Below are 14568 nucleotides of genomic sequence, written 5' to 3' on the forward strand. Positions count from 1 at the left end.
TATCTAAATGGACAAGGAGCATATTTGATATTTTGGCTCCATGTTTCATGGTAATAAAGTGCTATTTAACCTTGTAAATAAGTATTTGTGAAGTATTATTTATTGATTAAAATAAGATATTAATTTATTTATAAGTTGTTTGTGTCTTATACCACAACTCTATTCCCCTCTCTAAATGTCTTTAAACTATCCACTTCTATCCCTACTATTTTGTTGTTAGTCTGTAGAACACGTCATTGCTTTATAATATTGGGCAATGTATTTTTATTTCCCATTTTTCTTTATTTCTTGCAAATATCTGATATTTATTTTTTCAATGATCCATTAATTCTCTATTTTTCATGTCGAAAATTGGGATATGTCATACAACAATTATAGTCTTAGTTTGAGACTTGTTCGATCCTTCATTACTTTTCATTATGATAGAGTTTAGCTCATTGATAGCTGGTGATACATGGATCGGTCATTGTCTATTTTTAATCAATTGGATTTATTTTTACTTTTTCGTTTCTTCTACAATTGAGTTAGGTCTCCCCATATTACTTATGGGGAATGCCCAATCACTAGCAATCGCCAAAATTAGTTTTTATTTCATAAATGCTGGCATTAATTTGTTAATTGGTTATCAGCTTAACAATAATCTTCAAATCTTTTTCTTCCAGGCTTATGACTGGCAGCCATGGCTATAATTTCTTGTTCTGTTTTCGTTCTCAGTATATCCATGTTGTTTAAAGTTGTTTTTGGTGTATTCTAATTTAGGTATTGGAACGACCAAGACGTCCTGCAAAAGCTTGGCCAAGCTATGGGAATTGTATCTTCAGGAGAGCCTGCAGCCTCATCTGAGCCGTCAGGACCTGAGCAAGGAGAAGAGGAAGCAGAATACGATGATGAATCTGCTGTTCATCAAGCTGCCAGCATTGGCGATGTTGAGGTAAAAGTCAAATAACTGACTACTGTATTAAATTTTATGATCCATGAAGCTGTACAATCACTTATTATATCTAGTTTACTTAAGTTGTTAAATTTCCTGGTGTCTCTATTTAAAATTTTTTAGAACAAGCAAAAGATGAGCCATCTGTATAATTTGCATCTTTTAATAGCTTGATTTGTCAATTTTGGGAATATGAACGTGCTTGGCTTCTTTGGTCTATTTTTAAGACTTAACCATTGTCCATTGCACATTTGGTGTTCTAGCTGTAATACAGACAACTCTTGTGACTGCAGCTATTTGGGAAATGACACTTCCTATTTGTAATGTTGCCAGTTTCATCTTCTGAATTTCTTTTAGTCGAATGTGATCTAGAATTTGAAATTTCATTTTCTTCCATCTACTTGAAGGAACAAATAGTACATCGATTTAAATAACATCAACATCAGTCAACATAAAACACAAGATGGAAGCGAAAAACCTTGGCAACATAATAATGACTGAAATAGCATCACATAAGCACATGAAATTCCCAAAACAAGATTATTTTGTGGGCTTCAGAAGTTCCTCAAGGAAGGAATGCACTCTTCCAAAGGATAGATGACAAACCTCACATGAAAATCTTTGATAGGCAAGTTGAATATGCGCTAGAGAATTTAATGAATGATGTGAGAATTTAATATGATTTATTTTAATTTTGAGGATCAAGGTTTCTTATAGGAGCAAACCTTTGTAGGTAATTATATCTCATTGAAACGCCAAAAAACTCTCTTGATTATGATGATAAACCTCGCTTTCTTTTTATGATTCAAGAAGAGTTGGCATGAAAAGGGTTGTGTGCATGGAGGATATTAAACCCATGCAAATAGAATGAAAGTTGGGGGATATTAGGGACATTTTGGAGTTATCAAAATGGGGTGCTGCTGTTACCTAATGTGGAATGTAGTTTAACACATCCGAGAAAGAATGAAAATTTGACTTTTAAGAGGGATTTAATTTTAAAAGTTACTAAATTCAATTGATAGCATGCCTAGGGATTAGCAATCAGCCCCAGCCAGTTGCTTTCCATTCCAGCCTAAATCACAGCTTATCATGTGGAGAAAATAGCTGGAATTGCCATTCAGGAAAGCACCACCGATTGGATTTTCCATGCAGGACAATCCACCTGATGTCCTTTTGCTCCAAACTAGGGGTTGGATATGCCTACCCAACTTGCCTTTTATATGCTAAATTGCCTATGTAGAGAAAATTTTAAGTATGGTTCAAGGTAAATAGCTTCTATCTTTTCCCTTTTTAATTAGGCTACATCAGACATTCAACACTCCCCCTCAAACTAGTTAATAAACATCATACAATCCAAATTGGTTAATCAATTTTTTAAAATAGGTTTTTTGTCAATTCTTTGGTTAGGATGTCAATAGTTTGATTGGAGAATGAAATACATAAAACACATATATCTTTATTTTGATCTTTTTTTAGCGTATTGTCGATCTTTCTCCATATGTTTATTTCTATCACAATAGATAGAGTTGTGTGCTATGTTGATAGCAATTTATTGTCACAATATAATATTGTAGGAGCCTTGATAGTTACTTGAAGTTCAGGGAATAGCTTAAGCCATATTAATTTACTAATCTCACTTCGCAAGGATATGAGTGCACCTCCTGTACTACTTATTGCCACGACACTTATTTTTTAACTTTTTCAAGTTACTAGATTAACACATCATTACTCTAATGTAAATCCCTTGTTAATGGTAAAAATTACCTTTAACATCTCTATGGACTTTAACATTTGAGATTCCCCTTTTAAAAGAAGAGCCCCCCATCCTAGGTAAGTACCTGAGTATCCTTGTGACAACACTATGTGTTATTAGTAGGTTGCTTGCATAAACTGACTTATCATGCTAGCAACCATGAAGATGTCATGTGTTATGAGATAATAGATGTTTCACAGTCAGTCTTTGATATGTTTCCTTACCTAGCGGATTACTGGCATTAAGTTCATGTAATTTTGTGTTAAGATCAATTGAAGTGTCAACAGGTTTGCTTCAAGGCAAACCAGTTTCTATTTCTACTAAGTTTAAAATTAGAGTCTTCATTGAGAACAGATGGTCATTTCTCACATTTACTACAAAATGCTCAGCATAAGAACAAGCTTCTTTTCTTAGTGCAGTGGCTAATTCTTCATAATATAACATAGGAGAAAAGTATGTAACTTTCCTGAGTTCAGGTAGGATTATTTACAACCTTTGAAAGGTGCAAGTTCAATGGAATGTTGTTGGATCAAGTATTGGGTATGTATTTTGAGAAATCAGAGTCTCAATAATATTTTTGGGTTTGGGAACTATAAGGTACTCAATGGTATTTTGGGTTGGAGAAGTTCATATGACTTCTTCCACTTCTATATTCTGTTGATTGTTTTTTCCTTTTGGTAGAGGGTTTTCTGTATCAAAATGTGCTAAAAAAGATAAAAAATAAGAAATTTTATTATAAAATATTGGTTTAGGTATAAAAGCTCAGAAAGTTGGGAAAAATATTAAGAGGCCATTAAGGAGTCTAAGAAAGCAACATGTGATGCAAAGAATTTGACTTTTAATGATTTATATTATAGATTAAATAGTATGGAGGGAGAAAAATATATGTATATGTTAGCCAAGAAAAACGATAGGAGAAGTAAGGACTTAGGTCAAGTAAAATGTATTAAGAATGAAGATCAAAAAGTGCTTTTATTAGAAGATGATATTCAACAAAGGTGGATGAGATATTTTGGTATACTTTTCAATGAAGATTGTGAAAATACGATTGACTTAAATAGAGGTTTTTATTTTTATTGGCGTATTAGTAAAACCCAAGTTTTAGTGGTTTTAAAGAAAATTAATGTAGAAAAGTTGTTGTACATGATGATATTCTATTAAAGGTGTGGAAATGCTTAGGAGATTGATAGAAATTTAATCTTCACACAACAAAATTAATAATTACAAAGAGAAAATGCACTAGAAATCTGCAAGAAAGAAAAATATTAGGGGCTAATTTTATTGATATTAGCACAAAAAATCATGATACAAGTTGTTCTATTATTTAAGAGGTAGATTGACTCTCCACAAATCCTAGGTGCCGCTAGAAACTCCAAAGAAAAGCTATAATAAACACACAAATCACATATTGAGAATCAAATGTAAAACTCGAAAACGATGATCGTAGATCATCGCACGCATTTCGATGCATCAAGACAAAATTTAAGTGAAAAAATTCAAAGTTAACGGAATTTGACGGAAATAATTTTATAAAATCCTATGAAAAATTCTGATCATTTTGATATATAGCACTTATAGTTAATTTTGAGTATTTTGAGAAATAAAAATTATGGAAACTTAGAAATACCGATTATACCCTTAATTGTTTCTTAAGTCAAATTTACTTAAGGGCAAAAAGGTCATTTGACAAAACCCAATTTCTCTAAATAGGCAAAACCGAACCCCTCTTTCCCTATTTCCTTTGTTCGGCTGAGAGAACGAGCGGAAACTGAGAGTGGCGGACGGTACGGATAGCGCGGGCTCGGCGAGGGTGGCTCCGACGACAATTTTCAGCGAAGATTTTAGTGCAAATCGAAGAGTACGACGAGGGGAATCTTAAGGTACGATTGTTGTGAAATGAAACCCTCTCAATCTCTAGTTATTTGGAAAAGAACTTTTTAGGGTTTTTCTAAAATCTCGTTTTCTTTCAAAATTTCTTTACGAAAACTTTAAGAAAAGATTAGAGAAATGATTTAACGATGAAAATGAAAATTTTGGAGATTTAAAAATTAGGGTTTTTAACCTTAAATTTAATTTCGTAAGACACCTTTACAAAAATGATTCCTAAGGATTTTGGAAATGTTTTCAAAGAAAAAATTTAAGTTTTTAGCGAAAATTTCTTTTTCTTAATTTCCCTAATTAATTTAATCCGAAAATTAATAATATAATTATAAATATATGTTTGGGAATAATTTTGGAGCAATAAATTGATAAAATATATGATTTATGATTTTTCAAAAATTAAGATTTAATTAAATCCGAAAATTAAGATTAATTTAATTAAAATTCATTAAGTGTCATAAGGAATAGTTAAGGGGAAAACGATGGGTTTAGACTTAGGAATAAGATCAAACTTTTAGGAATTGAATTGTGACACGTCTCTTTTGTAATTATTTTAGGTTGTAATCGTTAAGATGAAATCTGTGTCGAAGTGACACTTTGTGGAAGTACCACGCTTAAGAAAGGTAGGTACTTGTATTTAAATTAAATTCATGTCTCTAAATTCTCTAAATTTCCTTTCATGTTAAATAAAACATGTTTAGTTTATAAATATTCTATTTCATGCAACTATCACATGTTTGAGTTTTCTTTATGTTATTATGCAAGGAAAATGATATATTTGCTTATTGTCTCATAACTGAAATTTTTAGATAGACATGAGAACAATTATGCATGAAACGAATTAAACGAACACATATGAAATTCTGAATAACTTAAGACCTATTAGATCTATTATGATTGCATATTCATGTTGATCCGGAAGTGCCAAAAATGATTATGGGGTTATACAAAGCCAAATGGTGAAGGAGCTTGCAAAAACCAAATGGTAATGGGGTTCTTCGGAGCCAAATGGTAAAAGAAATGTCCAAAAGACTATGTACCTGATCAGTACAAATCTCTGGTACTTCCGGGACGGGTGTTTATCATATTATGATTATGAAAGTTATGCATTTAATGAAATGATTTAAGGAAAAGGAAAATTCATGGAAAAGAAAGAAAAGAAGGATATTGAAAAAGGAAATGTCTTAAGAAATGTTTATTGAAAATGTTTTATAAATTCATGCATAAATGTTTATTATGATCTTTTACTGTTTCATGCGACATATTTAAGAAAGATAAGAAAAATAGGTCATGAATTTGAGATAAATACATATTACTTGCTGAGCGTTGGCTCGTCCTACGTTTGGAAATCTTTTTCATGAGAACCAATTAAGAAGTAATGGCTACGAGACGATAGTACACCTACCGTCGTAGAGGACCTCAGGAAGAAAGGTTCTTTTTATGTTTTATGTTGAGTTTAAGTTCAGTAGTTTGTATCTGTGTCTGAACAGTTTATTGTAGTTTATGTAATTGTGGATTTATATGTTTTAGTTGTTGTGTGAGAAGAAACAGTTTGTAATACTTTCAATTTGAAGTTATTAGTGGTTCATTCTTATTATGTCATTGATGTTGTTTATGTCTTGTTATATGAGTAAATGAGAATAGTTATATTTTATATGTGTTTTCCGTACGACCGATTGCTCCCGCCCCATTATTTTTGGGCTAGCCGGGCCGGGTCGTGACATCAAACAACCTAATTAGCCCTATATAAGCTTTCCTAATCCCCTCCCAAATTTGAATTCAAATCATCCCCTTTTCTTAAATAATTTTTTTTTTTTAATTTCTCTCCCCTTTGGATCTCCCTCTTTCCTTGTCATTTGTCTTAATGGTGCCCACGGTGTCTGCCGGTCCATCAATACTCCTCTCCCAAAGAGTTATATTGTCCTCAAGGTGGAAAGAGGGAAGCCCTTCCTCATACTCCGGTAACTCCTTCCACTTAATCAACATCTCACTGATCTCCTTATCTCTTTGGTACAATTCATGTCCTATGATAGTGTGGTCGATAGTACGAACGAGGTTGTGTGGTTTCTAATGGCTCGTCTTAGTTACAATACATGAAATACAAGATGGATAGTTGTGGTGGGTGGCGATTGTAGGCGATATGTTATTGCGCAAATTTGCTTGGGGCCCAAAGTAGCAGGGCGATAGTTTCTCATTTCTTCGTCGAGCCAAAGTTTTTTGTCTGTAAGGTTAAATCTTTAGATAAACTCTATCCCCAACCTCAAACTACACGTCTCTCTTATGTCCATCCACATACTTCTTCATGAATTGCTGTCTCTCCATAGATGTTCCTTCAATTCAGCTAAAATTTAGTATCTTTCTCCCAAGTGCTGCTCCACTGTTAACACTGGTGTTGCCATCCCATAATGTATCAAATGAGGTTATGAGGTGTATCTCTCTCATATAGGATTTTAAATGTTGTTGTATGAGTTGTTGTATAATATGAAGTATTATACCAATATTCTGCCCAGGCTAACCCCTCGGCCCACATCTTTGGTGTACCTGATACAAAGCAATGAAGATAAGTCTCCACATTGTGATTCACCACCTCCAACTGGCTATCTGTCTAGGAGTGGTAAGCTGTACTTCGCTTTAGGATAATCCCTTACATCTTGAATAACTCCTTTTAGAAGTGGCTCAGAAAGACTTGTCTTGATCGGACACAATGACCTCGGGTATGCCATGCAAACGGACCACCTCTCTTATGAATGTGTCTGCCACTGACATCGCGGTGTATGGGTAGCGTAAGGGAACGAAATGAGCATATTTGCTCAATCTGTCCACCACCACTAGAATCACAGTGAATCCTTTTAATCTCGGTAGTTCCTTGATGAAGTCCATAGTCACCTCTTCCATACCTTGGGTAATAATAAAGGTTGTAGAAGACCACATAGAGCCATAACTAGGTATTTATGTCTCTGAAGTAGATCATAACTAGCCCCCAACTCCCCTACATCCTTCCACATGCCCACCCTGGTAGTCTATGATGTCTTTTGAATTTTTGAATGTCCATCAATAGTTGTGTCATGAAACTCTTGCAACAAGTGAGAGATGTGTGGCAATATCCTCGAAAGCAGAAATTGTCCCTGGTACAGTAGCGCTTCTGACCCATCAAAGAGTAACAAGGATGGCTATCCTTGTCATGCAGTAAGTCTCCTCTGATCTTACTCATCTCCTCATCATGCTTTCTCTCACTCTTTAAGGCCTCCCAATCCACCACCATGTAAACAGATATAGCCATAACTTGAGGGTCTTCACTAGGGGTGTCAATTTTTGACACGACCCAAAACCCGACCCGGAAAAATCCGGGTTTGGGTCGACCCGTATAGCATACGGGTCGGGTTCGGGTTCAAAAATCTGACCTGATTTGAGTTTCAGGTCGGGTTCGGGTTGACACGAAATCCCGAAATCAACCCGAAATTGATACAAAAATTGCTCTGCCCGTATGTGCTGCCCAGCGTGCCCGCCCTGCCCGCAAAATGACCCGACACTGCGAGCCTGCGACGCGTCAAGTCGCTCCGTCACTTCGTTAGGCGTCACTTGACTCACGTGGCTCATGCGGTCCGGCCGCGAAATGACCCTTCGGCCGTCCTGGCTCGCTGTTGCTGCCCGAGTGCCTGGCCGCGGCAAGGCAGCCTGGCCGCCCACTTCCACTATTCCCTGTTGTGCCGCCGCTCACGCGGTCACGCAGGTATTCCTCCTTCAGCGACTCCTTCGACGATGTTCTTTCCTGTAAAATAGGAAGTCGGGAAAGCCGGCCAGCTCGCCGCGGCGTTGCCTCATCGGAACTGGACATAGCGACGGGAGCTCGACGCGTTCCTTGATCGGAAAATTGGAAAATCCGTGTCGGGTTGGGTTGACCCGAAACCAAAGCGGGTCGGGTTCGGGTTCGAAAACTTGACCCGTTTTTAAACATGGGTCGGGTTCGGGTCGACCTGAATAGTGCCGGGTCAGTTCCGGGTTCGACCCGAACCCGACCCGTTGACCCGAATTGACACCCCTAGTCTTCACTACGTTTGGAGAGAGTATTTGTAGCTTTTTTTCTAGCACGAGCTTGTACGGGATCTCGAAGTCATAATCCAACAACTTGGAAAGCAATCGCTGATGCTCCTTTATCACCAACCTCTTCTCTAACAAGAACTTTAAACTCCTCTAATTGGTTCTAATTATGAAATGTTGCCCCAACAAGTAACGTCTTCACTTCCGTATTGCTAACACTATCGTCATCGGCTCCCTTTCATGCATTGAGTATAGCCTAGCCCTAGCGGTCAACACTTGGTTGAAATAAGCTATGAGTCTCTAACTCTGTATGAGAACCGCTCCCAACTCATGGCCTGATACATCAATATCAATTACAAACGGCTAAATGAAATTTGGAAGTGCTAACATAGGGATACTTGTCATGGCTTTCTTTAGTTGCTCAGATGCCTGGGTCCCCCCCCCCCACACACACACACACACACACAAATTTGAAACTATCTTTCTTCAGTTCCTCTATCAATGGCCATGCTATAGAAGTGTATCCCCTCACAAACTTGTTGTAGTACTCTTTGAGCCCAAAGAATCCCCTAAACTCCTTCAAAGTCTTGGGTAAGGGCCATTTCATCACAGCCTCTATCTTGGAAAGATCTGCAGCTACTCCTGATTTGGACACCACATGTCTCAAATACTCTACCCTCTGCTGTGTAAAGGAAAACTTTTTCAAATTTGTATACAAGTGATGCTCCTTCAATGTCACTAACATGACCCTCAAGTGCTCCACATGCTCTATCTCAAACTGACTATACACCAAAATGTTATCGAAGAAAATCAATACAAACTTGCGGAGGTAAGATTTTAATAACCTTGTTCATAAGCAACTAGAAGGTAGTTGGGGCATTGGTAAGCCCAAAAGTCATCACTAAGAACTTGTAGTGGCCTTTGTGAGTCCTTAAAGCAGTTTTGTGTATGTTAGTGCACCGTAGTATGATATAATAGTATTCCGATTTCAGATCAATCTTGGAGAACATCACTGCTTGATATAACTTATCCAACAACTCATTAATGACTTGTATATGAAACTTATCCAACATTGTTTCCTTATTCAGAGCTTGGCAATCTACATAAAATCTGCAATTGTTGTCCTTTACCAACAACACATGACTGAAGAAGGGACTAATAATGGTACGAATGATCTGGGCCTCCAATATCTTCCTTGATCAGCCTATTAATTTCATCCTTCAGAACCTATCGGTATCAGTAAGGTCAAACACTGATAGGGTTACCCGCTTCTTTAAGATGATGGCATGCTCATGGTTCCTTGGGAGAGGTAGGCCTTGAGGTAGCTGGAACACCTCACTGAATTATTGTAGGAGTGGCTGGACTATTTCTAGAACCTCCTTGTCTTTCTCCATGCTTCCCCCTCCCTCAAGTATCTGGAGCTCCACCAAAAATCCCATCCCTACTTCCTGGATTGCCCTCACATGGTCTTAAGAGAAATATCAATTTTGGACATACTAAAATCCCCCTTAATCTTCACCTTCCTCCCACTATGAATTCCATTGTCAATGTCTTCAAGTCCACCTTAGTCTCCCCCGGTGTTTGCAACCATTTCATGCCCAAAATTACATTTATGCTCCTTAACTCCAAGGGAAAGAAATTTTCCCTTACTTGGATCTCCTGCAGTGTCACCATCAGCTCTGGGAAGATGCCTCTACTCTTCTCCATCTTCTCCGTTCCCATCATCATCCAAAAACAGCCTGAGTTGACCAACTTTAACCCTAATCGGTCCACCACTTGGTTGGAGTTGAAATTGTTGTTCGCCCCACTGTCCACCAAAATTATCACTGATTCTCCTTCTATCTATCCCCTCACCTTTATGGTGTGATTTGAGGTAAACCTCACCACTAAGTTCAGGGAGACCTCCACTACATTTAGGTGCAAATGCTCCTTCTCAACTACCTCTTCCTCAAGGGTCTCCCCCTCCTCATCACAGATTGTAAGTACTTCCAGCAAATTGTCCTTACAACGGTGGTCTGATGCAAACTTCTCATTACAACAGAAACATAGTTCCCTAGCCCGCTTCTCCTGAACCTCTGCCTCAGTTAGCCAGTTGAAATTTCCCTCGGACTGTGCTCCCAATCCCTTATTCTTGGGTATTTCTCTCTGAATGGGCACAAGGTGCAAAAAAAGTAGTCGTCGTTCGATATGAAGCTCTCGTATTGCTGACCTTGCTGCTTTTCTCAAGTGAGTTTTTTTTCTTCCACCAATTGGGCTAGCTCCATAGCCCACTCCAACCCTCGTGGCCTCAATGATTTGACGGTGGCCCTGATCGCTGGCTTGAGCCCCTTCATTAAATTCTGCTCCAACACTATCTCAGATAGCCTTTCCAATCGGCTAGAAAGATACTCAAATCTCTCCCGATAATCCAACACCATCTCTTCCTAAATCAGAGTAAAGAACTTTTCATAGAAGTCTCCTTCCCAACTGATTCAAAAACGTCTAATAAACTATGTTTGAACTCCCTTCACGATCAAATTGGATATCTCATGTCTCTCCACTGATACCATGACAAGGCCTTCTCCTCCAAGGATAGAGCTGCAGCCGTGAGTCTCTCCTCCTCCATCGGCTCAGTCACTGCAAAATACCTCTCCACCCTATAGATCCACCCACGAGCATCTTCCCCCTAAAAAATGGGCTTCTTCAGCTTTCTCTCTCTCAGATCCCCTTTGCCCCAGCTTCGTCTTCCACATATGGCTCCTCTCATGTGGTGATTATTGTGATCTCTCCATTGTTCTCTCTCACCCCTTTTCCTTCCATTGATATCATCTTCCTCAAAATTAACCCTCGTTTCTTCCTCCTAATTTCTCCTCATGCCATACCTTACCCATTTTTCTTCGGGTTATTGGTTCAAGAGGTGGCATATTTTTTCTGTCGCCTAAAATTTCTACCTCTCAATCATCCCCCATTGTGTCGATATTGGGGTTTCCCCCACTTCCTTGGCCACCCGCCGGTGCTCTTGCTTTCGATGTTGCCAATTGGGTGTGAAGCTCCAATATTTTTTCATCATGTCCTCTAGGTTAGAAAACCTTCCTTCCATGGGTGACATTTGTTCCTCAATTTTAGATTTGAGTTGAGCAACTTCTCCTTCTAGTTTCTCTTTCAAAGTATCAACTTTCTTCGACATCATAGGTCCTGAATCGTGCTTTAATACTAATTTGATAGGAATCCGATCTCTACACAACAATAACGAACAGAAAACACATTAGAAATTAGCGATAAAGAAAGTGATTATTGGCTTATTTTATTGATATAGGCACAACAAATTGAGGTACAAGTTGATCTACTATTTACTAGGCTCCGCTAGGAACAACTCCAAAGAAAAACTACAACAAACTCACAAATCATATAATGAATATCAAACAATCTAATTACCCCTATATAAGCTTTCCTAATTCCCTCCCAAATCTGAATTCAATTCAGCTCAAATTTTCCTAAATAAACTTTCATAATTTACTTCCAATTTTGGTTTCGTATGGTAAGTAATTAAAGGTGGAGTTATTCCCCTTTGGATCCCCCTCTTAACCTCTTTCCTTGCCCGACATTTTGTCCTAATGGGGCCTACATCCTCCGCCGATCCACCAAAGATGAAGGAATTGTTTTGCTTACGAAAATTTTCAATATTATTTGAAGTATTAAAAGATGCAAGATCAGTGGAGAAGGCGTGTGTTTATTTCTATTTTAAGAATAAAGATGATGCACAAGAGTGTATGAATTATAGAAGAATTAAGTTAATTTGTCATACTTTATGGGAGTGAGTTATTTAGCATAGGTTACGATGTGATACTAATTTTTCTCAAAATCAATTTGGATTCATGTCGGGTAGGCCTACTATAGAAGTTATACATTTATTGAGAGGTTTGATGGATAAGTATAGAGATAATAAGGAGGATCTTCCTATGATACTTATTGATTTAGGAAAAACATATGATAAAGTTTCAAGAGAAGTGCTCTGGAGAGTTCTAGAAAAGAAAGGGGTTAATAATGATTATATTTAAGTCATTTAGAATATATATGTAGGAGTTATTACTTGTGTTCAAATACAAGGTGGTTTGACCAAGTGTTTTCCTATTTTAGTTGGATTACATCAAGGAGGATCTTCCTATTTCAAATGGATAAGTATACGGAGAATGAGGAGGATCTTCCTATGATATTTATTTATTTTGAAAAAACATATGATAAAGTTCCAAGAGAAATGCTCTGGAGAGTTCTGGAAAATAAAGGGTTAATAATGCTTATATTCAAGTCGTTAAGGATATATATGCAGGAGCTATTACTTATGTTCAAATACAAGATGGTTTGACCAAGTGTTTTCCTGTTTCAGTTGGATTACATCAAGGATCAACTTTAAGCCCATATCTTTTTGCTCTCGTCATGGATGTTCTTACTAGACATTTGTAAGAGGATGTACCATGTTGTATGCTTTTTGGTAATGATATTATTCTTGTTGATAAGACTAGAAAGGAAGTTGAAGATAAACTTGAACTATGGAGGTCAACCTTAGAGTCTAAATGTTTTGGTTTGAGTAGATGTAAAATTGAATATATGAAGTATAATTTTAGTAGTAATAGATCTAGTGGGGATACTGTGACTTTGGTCGATCAATTCAATAATAAGAGTATATGTATTAGATATCTCGGGTCTATTGTTCAAAGTGACGGTGAAACAGATGGGTATATTATTAGTAGAGTTAATGTTGGATGGTTGAAGTGGAGGAACACATCAGGCCTATTTTGTGATAAGAAAATACCCTTTCAAACTTAAGGGAAAATTCTATAAGATGATGGTGAGACTTGCAATGCTTTATGGTGCAGAATGTTGGCCATTAAAAGACAAGCACAAAATTAAGTGTTGCGGAAATGAGAATGCTCAGGCGGATGAGTGGCTTCACTCTTAGATACATAATGCCAAATAGGCGTGAAAAGGTTGGAGTAGCTCCAATGGCAGATAAGATTAAAGAGGGTTACCTTGGATGGTTTGGTCACATAAGATGTCGGCCTTGCGATGACCCGATTAGGAAAGCAGATGTATTAGATTTGGCCTATGTTAAGAAAGGTAGATGTAAAGCTAAAAAACTTAGTTAAAAAATATTAGAAATGACATTATTTTATTAGATTTAAATGAACATTTGACTCTTAACAGAACACAATACAATGTAGAAAAATGATTCATGTTTTCAACCCTATGTAGTGGAATAAAAGTTTGCTTTTGTTGTTGTTGTTTTGTAGAGAGATTTCTCTTAAAGAATGTGATATCCATAGATAAATGTTTTTTATTTTGATTCTCTATAAGAAATAATATATATATATATATATGTTATTTGCACTATCGATAGAAAAATATATTTGATGACTTGAGGATTAAGTTTATTTAATCGAGAAAATGAATAGCAACTTAAGGAACAAAGTTTATGAATAAAATCTTTTAATTAAAAACAAAGGAATGCGTATAGTTGAGAAAGTTATATTGGAATGAAGTTTGTGAAATTTATTATGCTAGGAATTTGCTTGTTACAATTCTTCTTTAAGTCAATTAATGTAAATGTATAGAGCAACTGAATTATCTTCATTCTTCACACAATTTTTGTTGTGTTTTAAAATATTTCTAGCGAAGAACCGCAACAATTGTTGTGGTGGGCTCACAGATGAAATGCCACCCAAATTTTTATTTAAGTTATATGCATAATTTGGTGGTGGCCAGACTGTAATAGTTATGGAGTGACTAAATAATATTCAGTTATAATAGGGAGTCGTTAATGATCAACATTGAACTTTTTTTTTTTTGCATTAGTTTTGGAGGTTCTTCAAATTGAAATGGATGCCGAAGGTTTAATTGGTGAAAGTGTCTTCAAAGAAGCCAATGTTGAAGCGCTAAATAAATTTAGAATAAAGGGACTTTGGATAAGCAAGGAATATTTGGTATGGTA

General features: G+C 36.8%; 1 protein-coding gene across 3 annotated transcripts in view; it reads left to right on the forward strand.

The window, feature by feature from the left end:
• The window catches only part of LOC110102360 (ankyrin repeat domain-containing protein 2B), a 52031-nt gene that overhangs the window by 31931 nt on the left and 5532 nt on the right, over window positions 1–14568 (forward strand). For all 3 annotated transcript variants that reach the window (XM_020830679.2, XM_028696324.1, XM_020830678.2), the window contains exon 5: window positions 760–931. In XM_020830679.2, coding sequence (XP_020686338.1) covers window positions 760–931 — 172 coding nt within the window. The remainder of the gene's footprint in view (window positions 1–759; window positions 932–14568) is intronic.

Source organism: Dendrobium catenatum, unplaced genomic scaffold (genome assembly GCF_001605985.2).
Source record: "Dendrobium catenatum unplaced genomic scaffold, ASM160598v2 fragScaff_scaffold_733, whole genome shotgun sequence".
Lineage (NCBI taxonomy): Eukaryota > Viridiplantae > Streptophyta > Magnoliopsida > Asparagales > Orchidaceae > Dendrobium > Dendrobium catenatum.